Genomic DNA, 13,911 nt, shown 5'->3' with positions numbered 1-13,911 from the left:
AAAAACAGCTAATTCAGCTTGCCACAATCATTTATTTCTCACTCCTTGAGAACCCCACTGTATTCTGGTGTGTGGCAGCAATTCCTTATCTGTAACACCCATTTTGTCACAAAGAATATTACAAAGATATGAACTCAGAGCTGATAATATACTGAATCACTTTCATTGCTTCATCTAGGGCTTTTTAGGTAATACTGGCTTTTGTTTCCTGTAGGACTTAGCAAATGAGTACCCACAGAACGCTTGTTCTGTATATTTAAGCAGCAACTTATATTAGGCCCACTCCAAAGACTCTTAGGATAATGTTCCTGATTTAAAACTATTGATGTCCTCCCTACCCATTGTGGTAGTCTCTAAACTTATTTAAGTTAAAGTTAATTTAAAATGTTAAAAAGAAAATTTAGATTTCATGATAGTACTTCTCCATTTGGAGAATTCCTGATATTCTCACAAGCAGTGGAGACAACCAAATTAATAAGCTGGGCCCTCAATCTTGAGATTCACTCCTATGAAACCTATTCTTGCAAAGGCTAGGCTAAGCCTATTTATAATTATGCCTAAGAGTCACCCTCAGAGAACCTCTTTTGTTGCTCAGATGTGGTCTCTCAGTCTCTCTCTAAGCCAACTTGGCAGGTGAACTCACTGCCCTCCCTCCTACATGGAACATGATTCCCAGGAGGGTAAATTTCCATGGCAACATGGGACAGAACTCTTGGGATGAGCTAGGGCCTGGGATTATGGGTTTGAGAAAGCCTTCTTGACCAAAAGGGGGAAGGGAGAAATGAGACAAAATAAGGTTTCAGTGGCTGAGAGATTTCAAACAGAATTGAGAGGTTATCCTGGAGGTTATTCTTATGCATTATATAGTTATTTCTTTTAATTTATAGTGTATTGGATTGGCTGGAGGCAAGTACCTGAAACTGTTAAGCTGTATTCCAATAGCCTTGATTCTTGAAGACGATTGTATAACTATATAGCTTGTACAATGTGAATGTGTGATTGTGAAAACAATACTTAATAGGACCCTCTACCAGCACCAATGGGGTGTCTATTTTAAAGGATCTGAGCCCAGAATATTGATGAGGCCACATTTTACTCCTCAGAGAGGTAACAGACTTAAAAAGAAGCTTCAATAACATTGTTCTTGATATATAACCCTTTTATCCAGGGTATGGACAGACAAATTTAAAAAAAAAAAACAGATAACAAATAAATAAATAATGGGGGGACAAAGGGTAAAATAAATTGGGTAGATTGAAGTACTAGTGGTCAATCAGAGGGATGGGTAAAGGATATGGGATGTATGAGTTTTTTCTTTCTTCTTTTTATTTCTTCTTCTGGAATGATACAAATGTTCTAAAAATGATTTTGGTGATGAATACACCACCATATGATGATATTGTGAGCCACCGATTGTACACCATATACAGACTATATGTGTGTGAAGATTTGTCAATAAAAATATTTTTTAAAAAAAGAGTTCATGATAGTAAAATTCCAAATGCTCATCAATGGCCTATTTGAGCTGGTCATGTAACCTCCTCGGGTGGGCTAGGCTGGAAAATGTGGTCATGGTTTGCAGTGGGATATAGGAAATAGGACAGGGAATAAATCTGAGGGGGAAGGGAGACTCTAATGCCCTTGCAGTAACTTAATCAATGTCCATATCCAACACATTTCAAAAATTTCAAAGACAACAGTTGAATTTCTCACGTCTCTGGTTCTAAGGGGACACAAAGAAGCAAGAGAGATAGCAGGGAAGACGCCCTAGAAAGCTAGAAAGGGCCTCTGCTGATTGTGCCTGGTCTCTTCTGTATACAGCCCCCACCTCTGACTGACCATTGGCTTGCTGTTAATCACAGGAGTTGAAAGAACCAAAATCGTGGAGTAGATGCTTCTGCCCCTCTCCTATGCCTTTGGCTGAAATCCTTAATAGGACCCTCCACCATCACCAATGGGGTAGCTATTTTAAAGGATCTGAGCCCAGAATATTGATGAGGCCATATTTTACTCCTCAGAGAGGTAACTGAGACTTAAAAAGAAGCTTCAATGAATTATATCCTGCATTCTGGCTGCCATATTGTATGGAGAGCAAGACATCTCTGAGGAGAAAGGCTTATTGGTTTCCTTCTCTTTTCTTTCTTCTTTGATCATTAGCTAAATGAGTAAGCAGGGTCAGGAACTAGAGACCCAACCAGCATTCTCTCTTCTCTCTTGATGTAGGCACATTTAGCAGGCTGAACCCAAGAGTAAGAATTTGAGAAGCAAAAGGCAAAACTTTTTCTACCTTGTGATATTTGAAATGAGGAAATATGTCATTTATGGATAGGCTCTTGATAACTAAAATGGAAAAATATTGCAGTCTAAAGACATACATGGAGCATGTAAGCACTGGATATTTATTTAAGGCATTCAAGGAGAAGAATAAAGCTACTATGATAATACCTGGTCAGAGGCATAAATCATTTCTGGAGCTTTCTTTTAAGGATCCAAAAAAATTACATAATTTAGTATGTAATTTAAAATCTGGCTTTTAACAATTCCCCTTTCCAAGACTTTCTCCTTTGATATTATCAAATAAAATGGCAGCGAGATAAATACATTTCCCTCATACCCAGTAAGTCTGCTCCTTCCTACAAAGAAGAGCCTGCTTCCTTTGACAAGCCCACAGTGACTATAAAACAGAAGCCTTAGTAAAAAAACACCTACAAAATTCTACTTCTTAAATTCTGATAGACAATTAAAGAACGTTGCCCAGAAAAATACTTCATGATCAATTCAATTACTTTCTTTTAGATACAAAAACCAAGTCCCAAGGTGGTTACGAGATCCATCCAAGGTCTTATTTAGTTAATGGCAGAGGTGGGATTGGGGAAGACCTAATGATACACACTGTCTCCCACCTAAAACTCTGACTCTTCTTGCTTCTAAAAGTCCCGTTCCCTGTACACTGGTTGTATGGCTGGAGAACTACTCAAGGCATGATGAGGTTTGGCCTTGCTGTGTTCACAAAGGCCACCGGCCTGTGATAAAAGGGGAGCTGATGCCACGGGACCTCTCCTAAGTTCTCTCCCTATGCCAGAACATACGTATAAGGGACTCTTCCTGTCTTTTAGGTGGCCAGGGTGCTTATACCTTCCCACAACAAATAATACAGAAGCTATGTCACACTGGGGGGCAACAGGCTTTAGTACGGCTTCCTAAAAGCTTTCCCACCCTTGCATGGAAAGAAAATGAGAGCCAGTGTTGTTTCTCCTTGTCTTTCTTGGAGCTCCCAGTGGATGTCCGAGACAGGACAGCTAAACCTTCTCAGTGACAGGATAAGAAATGATGGAACACTCATAAATGGAAGGTCTGTGACTGCCCACCACTATGGATCATACATCATCCTATAAAATAGACAAATCACCTTCAACACAAGTGGAGTTCCTGGGGGCATTCACTTCCACTCTCACATTGAGAGTGGAAAAAGGTACAGGCTGTTCAGTCCGAATCATACAAATCCTGTTATTCTTCTGCTCAGCAGTACAGGCAACAACTGGGAACACCTTACTGATCAAAACCCATAAAGAGAGTGGAAAAAGGTACAGGCTGTTGAGTCCGAATCATACAAATCCTGTTATTCTTCTGCTCAGCAGTACAGGCGACAACTGGGAACACCTTACTGATCAAAACCCATAAAGAGAAGTCACATCTTTAAAAGATATAACTGCTTTTGGCAAAAAGGGTGCTACACAGGGCAAGTTGAAAATAAAAGTGTAGAGAGATGGCTGAAAGTAAGGGAAGAAGGGAGAGATATGTATATGTTCTTTAAAGAACAGATAAACAGTTAACTTCACAGAGCTTTTATTATTCACTTCTGTCCCAGGAAACCAACACATAGAATCTCTCATTGCCAAGTTCAGATGCATTTCAGGTTCACGCTCAGCAGCAGGACACAAGGTTTACCAAAAACGAATAAACTGCTGATAGTAAGGTGAGTGTCAAGATTCCACAGCTAGATACTGTGGCTCCCTTGCCTTGAGGAAAGCACTCTACATCAACTGAATGCCACAAAAGGCAGCAAGTAGAGTCACCAGAACCAACAGAGCCCACTCAGCCAGAGACCTTTGGAGCAGAAAGAAAATGCTCTTGGGGAAGCCTTATGAAACATGGAGAGAAAGCTAGCAGATGTTGCCATGTGCCTTTCCAGCTCAGAGAGAAACCCTGAGTATCATTGGCCTTCTTAAACCAAGGCATCTTTCCCTGGATGCCTTAAATTGGACATTTTCACAGCCTTTGAACTGTAAACTGGCAACTTAATAAATTCCCCTTTTTAAAAACCAAAAAAAATGCAGCAGGTACATGGACCTAGACATGTAAACTGAAGGTGATCAAAGTCCATAAAAAATATTTACTTTTTTAGTATAAAAATATAAAGGAGACCCCTAAGAGTAATGTATATCTATTATTTGATAGGGTTCATTATGAGTACTGCAGCAATTAATTATTCTCCTAAAGGACAGTCGAAAGTATGGCTATTATATTCCAATATTAAGGCAACCTAGAAAATAAATCTCAGAAGACTCTAGTCTGTGGCATTCTTATACTTTCTGAAATTAGTCCTTGAATACTCGGCTCCAAAATTCTCGAACTGAAAAGTTTTGATTCCGATCAACCAGCCACCTTAATGCCTGTGCTTCTTTCTTGGATTGTTGGAAGCTTGGTATCCACATCTCTCTCAAAGAGCTCCAATGTGGAGCCAGAGGTGAGAAAGCAAACACTGTAGGCTCCGGGCAACTCAGGTGGGTAACTTCTGCTTTCCACCTTTTAGGTGGTAAGCCCTGCATTGAGAGAAGGAAAAAAAAAGAATTAAGAACATATCATTTCTGTGTTCTTGCATCACAATAATAGAATCCAGCATGTACTTTTCCTAAAGCAAATATTGTTACTCCATAGAGTCTCAAGAGTTACAATACTGGATAGTTAAATTCTCTGGGGAGGGCAGGCAACTGTGGCTCAGTAGGCAGAGTTCCCTCCTGCCACGCCAGGAGGGTTCAATTCCCGGTGCCTGCCCATGCAAAAAAAAAAAAATTATCTGGGGAATTTGATATGTCCAAAAGGACATATATCAGATATTCCCTAAGGAAACAATTTAGCCAGATCACCCTACAATGAAGCTCACAGTCAATAAGCCCCAATCATGCCCAGAGTCTCCAATCAAACTGTTCAAATATGAGCAAGTAAAATAAAATTACAAAACACCTAAGAAAAGTCACCAACATGAAATTCAAAGGAAACACAGGTTTCTTTTTAGAAACCTTTAAAGAAAAAAATTTACTGTATATTCTTCTCAGAGAAATAAATGAAGATGTTTTATCAAAGAAAACAGAGCCAAATACCTGAAAAATAAATATCCAGAGAACAAAAAATGTAATCTTAAAAATTAAATAAATAATAAAAGAAATAAAACTATTAATGGAAGGGGAGAAAGACAAAGTTGAAGAATAGTCTATAAAGTAGAAGAAAAAGGGTAAAGAAATAGAAAAAAAAGGTATTAGAATATTGGACCTCTTGGATTGGTTCTTTATAATTTGTATTAGAGGACAGTCCCAGAGGCCCAATATAGAAATATTAAGAGTTCCAAATATAAAAAAAAATTTAAAAAATAAAATAAAAAATAAAAAAGAGTTCCAGAAAAGAGAGAAGGAAGGAAAGGAATAGTCAAGGAAATAATTCCAAAACATTCCTCAAAATTGAAGGACCTGTTTCACATGCAAAGGGCCCACTGAGACCCCAGCACAATGAAAGCAAGTAGCCCCATGCCAAGGTAAATAATTATGAAATTTCAGAACACAGTAAAAAGAAAAGAGATACTATAAGCTCCCTGAGAGGAAAAGTCATATTTCGAGAGTCAAAATTTGGAATGGCTTTGGATTTTTTGAGAGCAATACCAGAAGTTAAAAGGCAATGGTGAGATCCACTGAGGAATGTTAACATTAATTGGAAAAATTGAATTTCTGCATATAAAATAATGAAGTTGGACCCTCAACTCACACTGTGTACAAAAATTACTAACAGAGATTTTTGCTTCCATTTGGGATGTAGAAAACTGGAAGAGATTATGACTCTTACACTAACAATGAGAAGTTTCCCTGAGCCCATAAGGGAGCTGTGATCACAGAGCAACCAAGTAAACTAAACTCTAAAGTGTAACAAGCCCCTCCAAAGAGAGACAGGATACCTGATCAGTTTCACCTTTGGTAGAGCACAGGAGAAAACAGGTAAAAATGAATCAGTTAAAATTTTAACAAATTCTTAGAGGCGAAGTGTGCTGATTTGAAAGGAAGTATGCCCCCTAAGAAAAGCCATGTTTTAATATAAATCCCATTTCATAAAGGTAGAATAATCCCTATTCAATACTGCATATTTGAAACTGTAATGAGATCATCTCCCTGGTTGATGTGATTTAGTTAAGAATGGTTGTTTAACTGGATTAGGGAATGACATGTCTCCACCCATTTGACTGGGTCTTGATTAGTTTCTGAAGTCCTATAAAAGAGGAAACATTTTGGAGAATGAGAGATTCAGAGAGAGCAACACTACAAAGCAGAGAGTCCACCAGTCAGCGACCTTTGGAGATGAAGAAGGAAGATGCCTCCCGGGGAGCTTCATGAAATAGGAAGCCAGGAGAGAAAGCTAGGAGATGATGCTGTGTTCGCCATGTGCCCTTCCAGCCGAGAGAGAAAAGCCCTGACTGTGTTCACCATGTGCCTTCTCACTTGAGAGAGAAACCCTGAACTTCATCGGCCTTCTTGAACCAAGGTATCTTTCCCTAGATGCCTTTGATTGGACATTTCTTTAGACTTGTTTTAACTGGGACATTTTCTCAGCCTTAGAACTGTAAACTAGCAACTTATTAAATTCCCCCTTTTAAAAGCCATTCTGTTTCTGGTATATTGCATTCCAGCAGCTAGCAAACTAGAACACGAAGTATGGGCTAGTAGGTCATGTCGGAATAGCTAGGAGCTGAGAGTTGGGAAACAGAAAAGGGGGATTCAAATTCACTCAAAAGCTCTTTTCCTTTGACTCTCCACCAGGTGTTCAGGGAAAAGACTGGTAGCCAATATAAAATATGAGAAATAGCCCCCTCCCTGCAGGGAGTGCTGGGAGTGATCAGCTACTGCTTGGGGTCAGGCAAGAACCCTCTTGGGTGATAGAAAAGTTTGATAATAGATGGTGAAAATGTTAGCACAACATTGTGAACAGAAGCAACAGCATTGAATTATATATTTGAATGTGCTTAAAAGGTGACATTTTAGGTTGTATATAAGTTTCTAGAATAAGAAATAATAGTTCTAATCTACAGGACTTTACAAAAAGTAGTGAACCATAATGTAAATCATGGACTAGAGTTAACAGTACAATTACAAAAATGTTCTTTCATCAATTGTAACAAATGTACCACACTAATGCAAGGAGTTAGCAATAGGGTTGTATATGGAAATTCTATATTTTATGCATGATTTTTCTGTAAACCTACAACTTCTCTAATGAAAGATATACTATGGTAACACTAATTAAAAGAAAGCTGGTGTGGCTAAATTAATTAGCAACAAAGCTGACCTTAAGACAGAGAAATTATCAAGGATAAAAAGAGGCATTCTATAAAGACAAAAGGATCAATTCTCCAAGAAGACATAACAATCTTAAACATGTATGCACCTAACAATAGGGCATCAAAACACATGAGGCAAAAAGGTAGAAGCAACCTAAATGTCCATCAGCAGATGAACAGAAAAACAAAATGTGCTATATACATACTAATGGAATATTATTCAGCCATAAAAAGGAATAAAGACCTGACACATGCCACTACATGGATGAATGCTGAAAATTGAGTAAAATAAGTGAAATAAGTCAGACACAATGGGACAGATACTGTATGGTCCCACTTGAATGAAATAGGCATAGTCTGCAAAGGCTTACAGACAGAAGGTAAGGTACCAGGTCCAGGAAGGGAGACTGGGGAGTTAGTACATAACAGGTTAATGGTTTCTGTTTGGAGCGATGGAAAAGCTCTCGGAAAGGATGGTGATAAAGACTGCAAAACATCGTAAATGTGAATGACCCCACTGAATGATATGCTAGGGAGGGGCTGGGAAGGAAAAATGTATGTTGTACATATGTTTCCTCAATTTTAAAAAAGAGAGAGGTAGCAACTAAAAAAGACAATGACAGTTGAATGGTATACATGATCCTGGACTGGGTCTAATAATGGAGGAGAAAAGGTCCCAAAGGATGTTATTGGAACATATGAAAAAAAAAGGAATACATACTACAAGCTTTATTATCAATGTTAAAATCCTGAACTTGAACCTGAAAGTGGGTTCATAAGTGAATATCCTTGTCCTTAGGAAATTTACATGGAAGTATTACGTATTTGAGGAGGAGGATGTATACAGCCTACTCTCAAATGTTTATAAAATTGATAGGTGGATAGATAGATAGACAGACAGACAAGTAAATAGATAAATAGGTAGAGATGATAGATCAATAGATAAATAGATGAAGGAAGGAAGAAAGAAAAAAAGCAAAGAAACAAAGAAACAAAGACAAGCAAAGAAAGATAGAACACATGGCAAAATATTAAAACAACTTACACAAATTTAAAAAAAACTTACAGTTCTGTAAGTTTGAAATTATTTCAAATTAAAAGTTTAAGGAATGGATGTCATCAACATGGTGACATAAGGCATCCCCTGAAAAAAACCTCACTGAAGAGATTCAATGAATAAAAAGCACAAACCCCACCTGCTTAGAGCCCTGAAGGCAAGAGACTGGAGAAGGATTCCACAAAAGCTGAACTGAAGAAAAAGAAAAGTATCAAGTAGGAAGCTTTCATCCCAACTCGCCAATCATCTTCCGTTCCCCTCATTCATCTTGCACAGCTTGAAAGTGGCTCAGAGACAGCAGCCTGGATCCCTCCTTCCCAGAAGGGACACGAACAATAAATCCACTCACAGCAGTGAATTAGAACCCCATGCATATCCAGTCATAGGGACCCAACACCACAGAGACCCAGGACTAAATACAAGCTGCTGAGGGATGCTGCATAGAAAACGGCCCCCAGGAAGGGGAAGAAGTGAGAGACTGAGGAGAAGGGCAGCTGCCAAATGGTGCGCTCACTTAACCATTCAGTTTCATTTGGCTGATACCTAAATGCAATATGGACTTTTCTGACCTTCTAGGGTGGGATACCCCAAAAGGGAAGAAACTGGGGACAGGCCTCACAGAGGAAAAAAGGGAGGGAGGGGTTGTAAACTGAAGTGCTGTAAGGCAGGAGTGTTCAAGAACTAAAAAGTGTAAGGAAAATGGGGTACTGAATCAGAGAGAGAATTTAAACAAATCAAATCATTGGAGCTGAGGAGATAGTCTGGCACAGAAACAAACAGAACAGATCAAGATTCCCAGAGAAGGAACAGAGAAAAGGAAACTTTCTCCTGGAGGTTAATCAGTTACACAAAATGCAATCTTAAAAAAATGTGCCATGTATTCAGGTCATGAATCAGATAAAGAGCTGAGAAAATACATTTGGTTAAACTCGAGCTATTTTAAAGGTCCAGAATATGTTGGGCCAAGCATCAAAGAAAAGCCTTAACAGAAAGCCAGTCAACAATAAAACACTAGGCAAGAGGAGAGAAACTGACCTTCAGAGTAAACTCATCAAGATAATCAGATGCACAGAAATCAGCAAAAAAATTTCAAGACACACTATGAAATAGGAAGATGTGGCTCAGTCAAGAGAACAAATTATAAACTTCAAAGGAGACATAGAATTTGGAAAACTAATCAAAGAAGTTCAAACAAATTTCCTAAAACAATCCAGGGAGATTAAGAAAAATATGCACAAAGAGCTAAAGAAGATTAAGAAGACAATGTATGAGCATAAAGAATTTGAAAGTACAAAAAGAAACATAACAGAATGTACAGGGGTGAAAGGCAAAATAGTAGGGACTAAAAATACACTAGAGGCATATAACAGCAGATTTGAGCAGGAAGAAGAAATAATCAAGAAACTAGAAGACAGGACATATAGTAATATATAGTCAAAGACCAGATAGAGAAAAGAATAGAAAAATGTGAGTGGGGTCTCAGGGATTTGAGTGACGGCACGAAGTACACAAACACACATGTCATAACTGTCCCAGAAAGAGAAGAGAAGGGAAAAGGGGCAGAAAAAATATTTGAGGAAATAATGACCAAAAAATTCCCAACTCTTATGAAAGGCATAAGTATACATGTCCAAGAAACACACCATCCTCAAAAGAGAATAAATTCTAATAGAACTACTCTAAGACACATATTAATCAGAATGTCAAATGCCAAAGATAAAGAGAGAATCTGAAAGCAGCAAGTAAGAACAATGTTTGGTCACATACAAGGGATCCTCAATAAGACAAAGTGTCAATTTCTCATTAGAAACCGTGGAGGCAAGAAGGTAGTGGTATGATATATTTAAGGTAGTAAAAGAGAAAAACTGCCAGTCAAAATTCTTTATCTGGCAAAATTATCCTTCAAAAATGAGGTGGAGCACAAAATATTCACAAATAAACAGCAACTAAGATTCTGTCCACAAGAAACCACCCTACAAGAATTACTGAAGGGAATTCCGCTGGCTGAAAGAAAGACAGGAGAGAGTGGCTTGGAGCAGTGTCAACAAATGAATATTATCAGTAAGGGTCACTAAAAGGGTAAGTGTAAAACCCAACAGTGGCAGACCTGGGACCCTTGGATATAGGGCAGGATGGCCAGACCCAGGATGTGGCAGGTCCGTAGCTGCACAGCCCCAGCCCTGACCCCAGCTCCACTGGCCCCAAGCCTGGGCAGACCCTGCCTGCCACAATGGCCGAGCTGCCTGTGCCTGGTACCTCGGGGAAGCAGGTGCAGTTCAGTATGCTGTTCCTGGAGTGTTGGGTCGTTGTGATCTCTGTGCAGCATTTCTTGTGTTGCGTCTGCATGGTATATGTAGAAGATCTGGCCCAAACCTCCGGGAGATTATTATCATATGCAAATGTCACCCTTTTAATGACTGGACGGTCATCCCACCATCATATTGAGGCTTTCTGCAAACAGATTGGGTATTCTCATGATCTTGAGGGAGAAGTTTATAAAAAATTTGGAACGAAAAGAGGTGAAGAAATTGCCTCCTCAGGAAGAGCCCCCACAAAAATGTCAAATATATTCTCAGAAAGCATTCAGAGTATGTGTCAGGCAGTGACTGGCCCTCTTTTTTATTTTTATTTTCAAGGAGATATGCTCAGCAAGGTAGAACCCTCATTAGGTCCAAGTAGCAACACTCATTTTATATACTGTGACAGGAATAGATGGAATCATCAACCCATCAACTCTGTCCTACTGCTTGTAGTTCAGCATGAGAACTTTACAAGCTGACCTTCCTTCATTTATCCATGTGTGACTCAATATAGAATCTTTTGTTTTCAGTTGGATTTGGAGGAATATGACCTTAGATGTTTGAGATGCAGTATCACTGTCTCACTTGCTGACCATTCAAGTATTCGAGAACTTACAAAAACATTCAGGGATAATGCAACAATTGAATTGCCTGGTGAGAGGCTGTGAAGCTATATAAAGCTATAAAAGTAATAAATAGCATTCTTGTTAAATATTTTTATTGAGAAATCCTCACACACACCCACAGTTCATCCACAGTATATAACCAATGGCTCACCATGTCATTACATAGTTGTGTATTCATCACCATGATCATTTTCATATTGGCATCACTCCAGAAAAAGAAATAAGAAGAAAAAACTCATTCATTCAATGAAAGCTTTTTTGCCATTAAAACCATAAATTCTTAGGAAGACTATTAAGGGCAAGGGAAAGCAACTCATGACCACTTTATTCAGTGAAAAAACACAGGATATCAAGGGGTGCCAGGGTAGTTCAGTGGTAGAATTCTTGTCTGCATTGCGGGGAAACCCGGGTTCAATTCCCGAGCCATGCACTCCCCACCCCCACCCCCCCAAAAAAGTTCGAGTGGTGCTGCAATAATGGGATAGTCACGTGGGAAAAGAATGACATGTGACCCCCCACCATAAAGTATAGAGAAAAAACAACAACAGGATATCAAATTTTATAAACAATGTAATCCTATTTTATATGTATATGCTTATGTTTTTCTATGCCTGGAAAGAAAACAGGAAATAAGAACACCATAATGTTGCCAGTGTTTTTATTTTCTTCTTTATACATTTCTATGTTTCTAACAGCTTTATAATGACATAATTAATTTTTGGCCAGGAACAGAATGTTAAAATTATGTGAAGAATATATTCCTACATAACATGCTCCACAAATCTGCAAATTAAATAGGCTTCGGTCCAAATGTTTTCATCCTGATTTCTTTACTAGGAGAAAGGTGGCAAATGGAGTAGTTTATACATATACCTGTTACGAATTTCAGTAGAATTTTCTTTTTGGTAAAGGGAGATAAATCTTAGTTTTAGGTATTTAAGATACGTATTTAAAAATACGATCACTATACTTTTTGAAAGGAAACTTTAAAAATTGCATAAACTAGAAAATCTTTTTAACTTGAATGTAAAAAGTGGTTTGGTTGTACATTGGTAGACAGCTGCTATGTCACCTCAAAATTGCTTTTATTTAGAGGATTATTTCCATCTTTTATTTTTCTAAAATCTTAATAAATATGTATGCTGGAAGTGTCCTAGAAATTCTGACGAAAAGTACAGCAAAATAAAAATATTGGTAATTATTAACAAGTATAATACATCTTTGAACTTATAACACTTCAATACTTTTATATAAAACTTACAAAGTTACACAGTAAATAAATACTTAACACCTCCAAATATTTTAATATAGTTTCATGTATATGTACATGGATGTTTATGCTTTTAATCAATAAAAATTAAATTTTTCATAAATTTTTAACTCAATAGTACTGTGTCCTCAATACACAACTCTGTTCTTTAATTCCTATAGAAGTCAGAACACAATTGAACAAGAAAAAGGCATATTTCCTGAAAATGGAAGTACAAAATGTAAAGTGATAAAGTGAGACAAAAGCAACATAAAGAAGGGAAAACAGAGATATGGGAGCAGAGAACAGGTATGCTATTGCAGCTAAGCTGGTATCTTTACAAATTATTATGTTATAGATGTAGATTTTATAAGACAAACCCCAAAGTAACAAGAAAGTATTTTAAAAATATACAGAAACAGAAATGAGAAAGGGATTAGTCCAATATATCACAAAAGATCAACTATACAGGAAAAGGAGGCTGCAATAAAGGAAAAAGAGGGACAAACAGGATATGACATATACAAAACAAAGAAAAAAATGGCTGAAGTAACTGCTGCCTTTACAGTAATAACACTGAATGTTAATGGATTAAACTTCTCAATCAAAGGCACAGATTTGCAAAATGGATTTTAAAAAGAATGATCTAGGAGAACTGGATATCCATATCCAAAGGAATGAAAGAGGACCCCTACCTCACACCTTTTACAAAAATTAACTCAAAGTGAATAAAAGACCTAAACATAAGAACTATTACCATAAAACTCCTAGAAGAAAATACAGGAAAACACCTTCAAGACTTAGTGACAGGAGGCAGCTACTTAGACCTTCACCCAAAGTACAAGTAACAAAAGAAAAAATAGATAAATGGGAAACCCTCAAAATTGAACATTTCTGTGCTTCAAATGACTTTGTCAAAAGGGTAAAATAGCAGCCAACTCAATGGGAGAGAATATTTGGTAACCATAGATATGATAAGGGTTTGATATCCAGTATATAGAAGGAAATCCTACAACCCAACAATAAATGACAAATAACCCAATTATAAAATAGACAAAAGATATGAATAGTTATTTCTCCAA

General features: G+C 37.7%; 1 protein-coding gene and 1 pseudogene across 2 annotated transcripts in view; one reads left to right on the top strand and one right to left on the bottom strand.

Moving 5' to 3' along the window:
- Positions 1-3,829: 3,829 nt before the first annotated feature.
- POFUT3 (protein O-fucosyltransferase 3) overlaps positions 3,830-13,911 on the bottom strand; it is a 177,263-nt gene continuing 167,181 nt past the window's right edge. For both annotated transcript variants that reach the window (XM_077144728.1, XM_077144727.1), the window contains one exon: positions 3,830-4,823. In XM_077144728.1, the coding sequence (XP_077000843.1) occupies positions 4,599-4,823 (225 nt within the window). In that variant the 3' untranslated portion in view covers positions 3,830-4,598. The remainder of the gene's footprint in view (positions 4,824-13,911) is intronic.
- On the top strand, positions 10,885-11,433 carry LOC143669854 (peroxiredoxin-like 2C pseudogene; annotated as a pseudogene).

The sequence above is a fragment of the Tamandua tetradactyla genome, chromosome 26 (genome assembly GCF_023851605.1).
Source record: "Tamandua tetradactyla isolate mTamTet1 chromosome 26, mTamTet1.pri, whole genome shotgun sequence".
NCBI classification, from domain to species: Eukaryota; Metazoa; Chordata; class Mammalia; order Pilosa; family Myrmecophagidae; genus Tamandua; species Tamandua tetradactyla.
The sequence above is the reverse complement of the archived record's forward strand: the minus strand, read 5'-3'. Positions and strand labels throughout refer to the sequence as shown.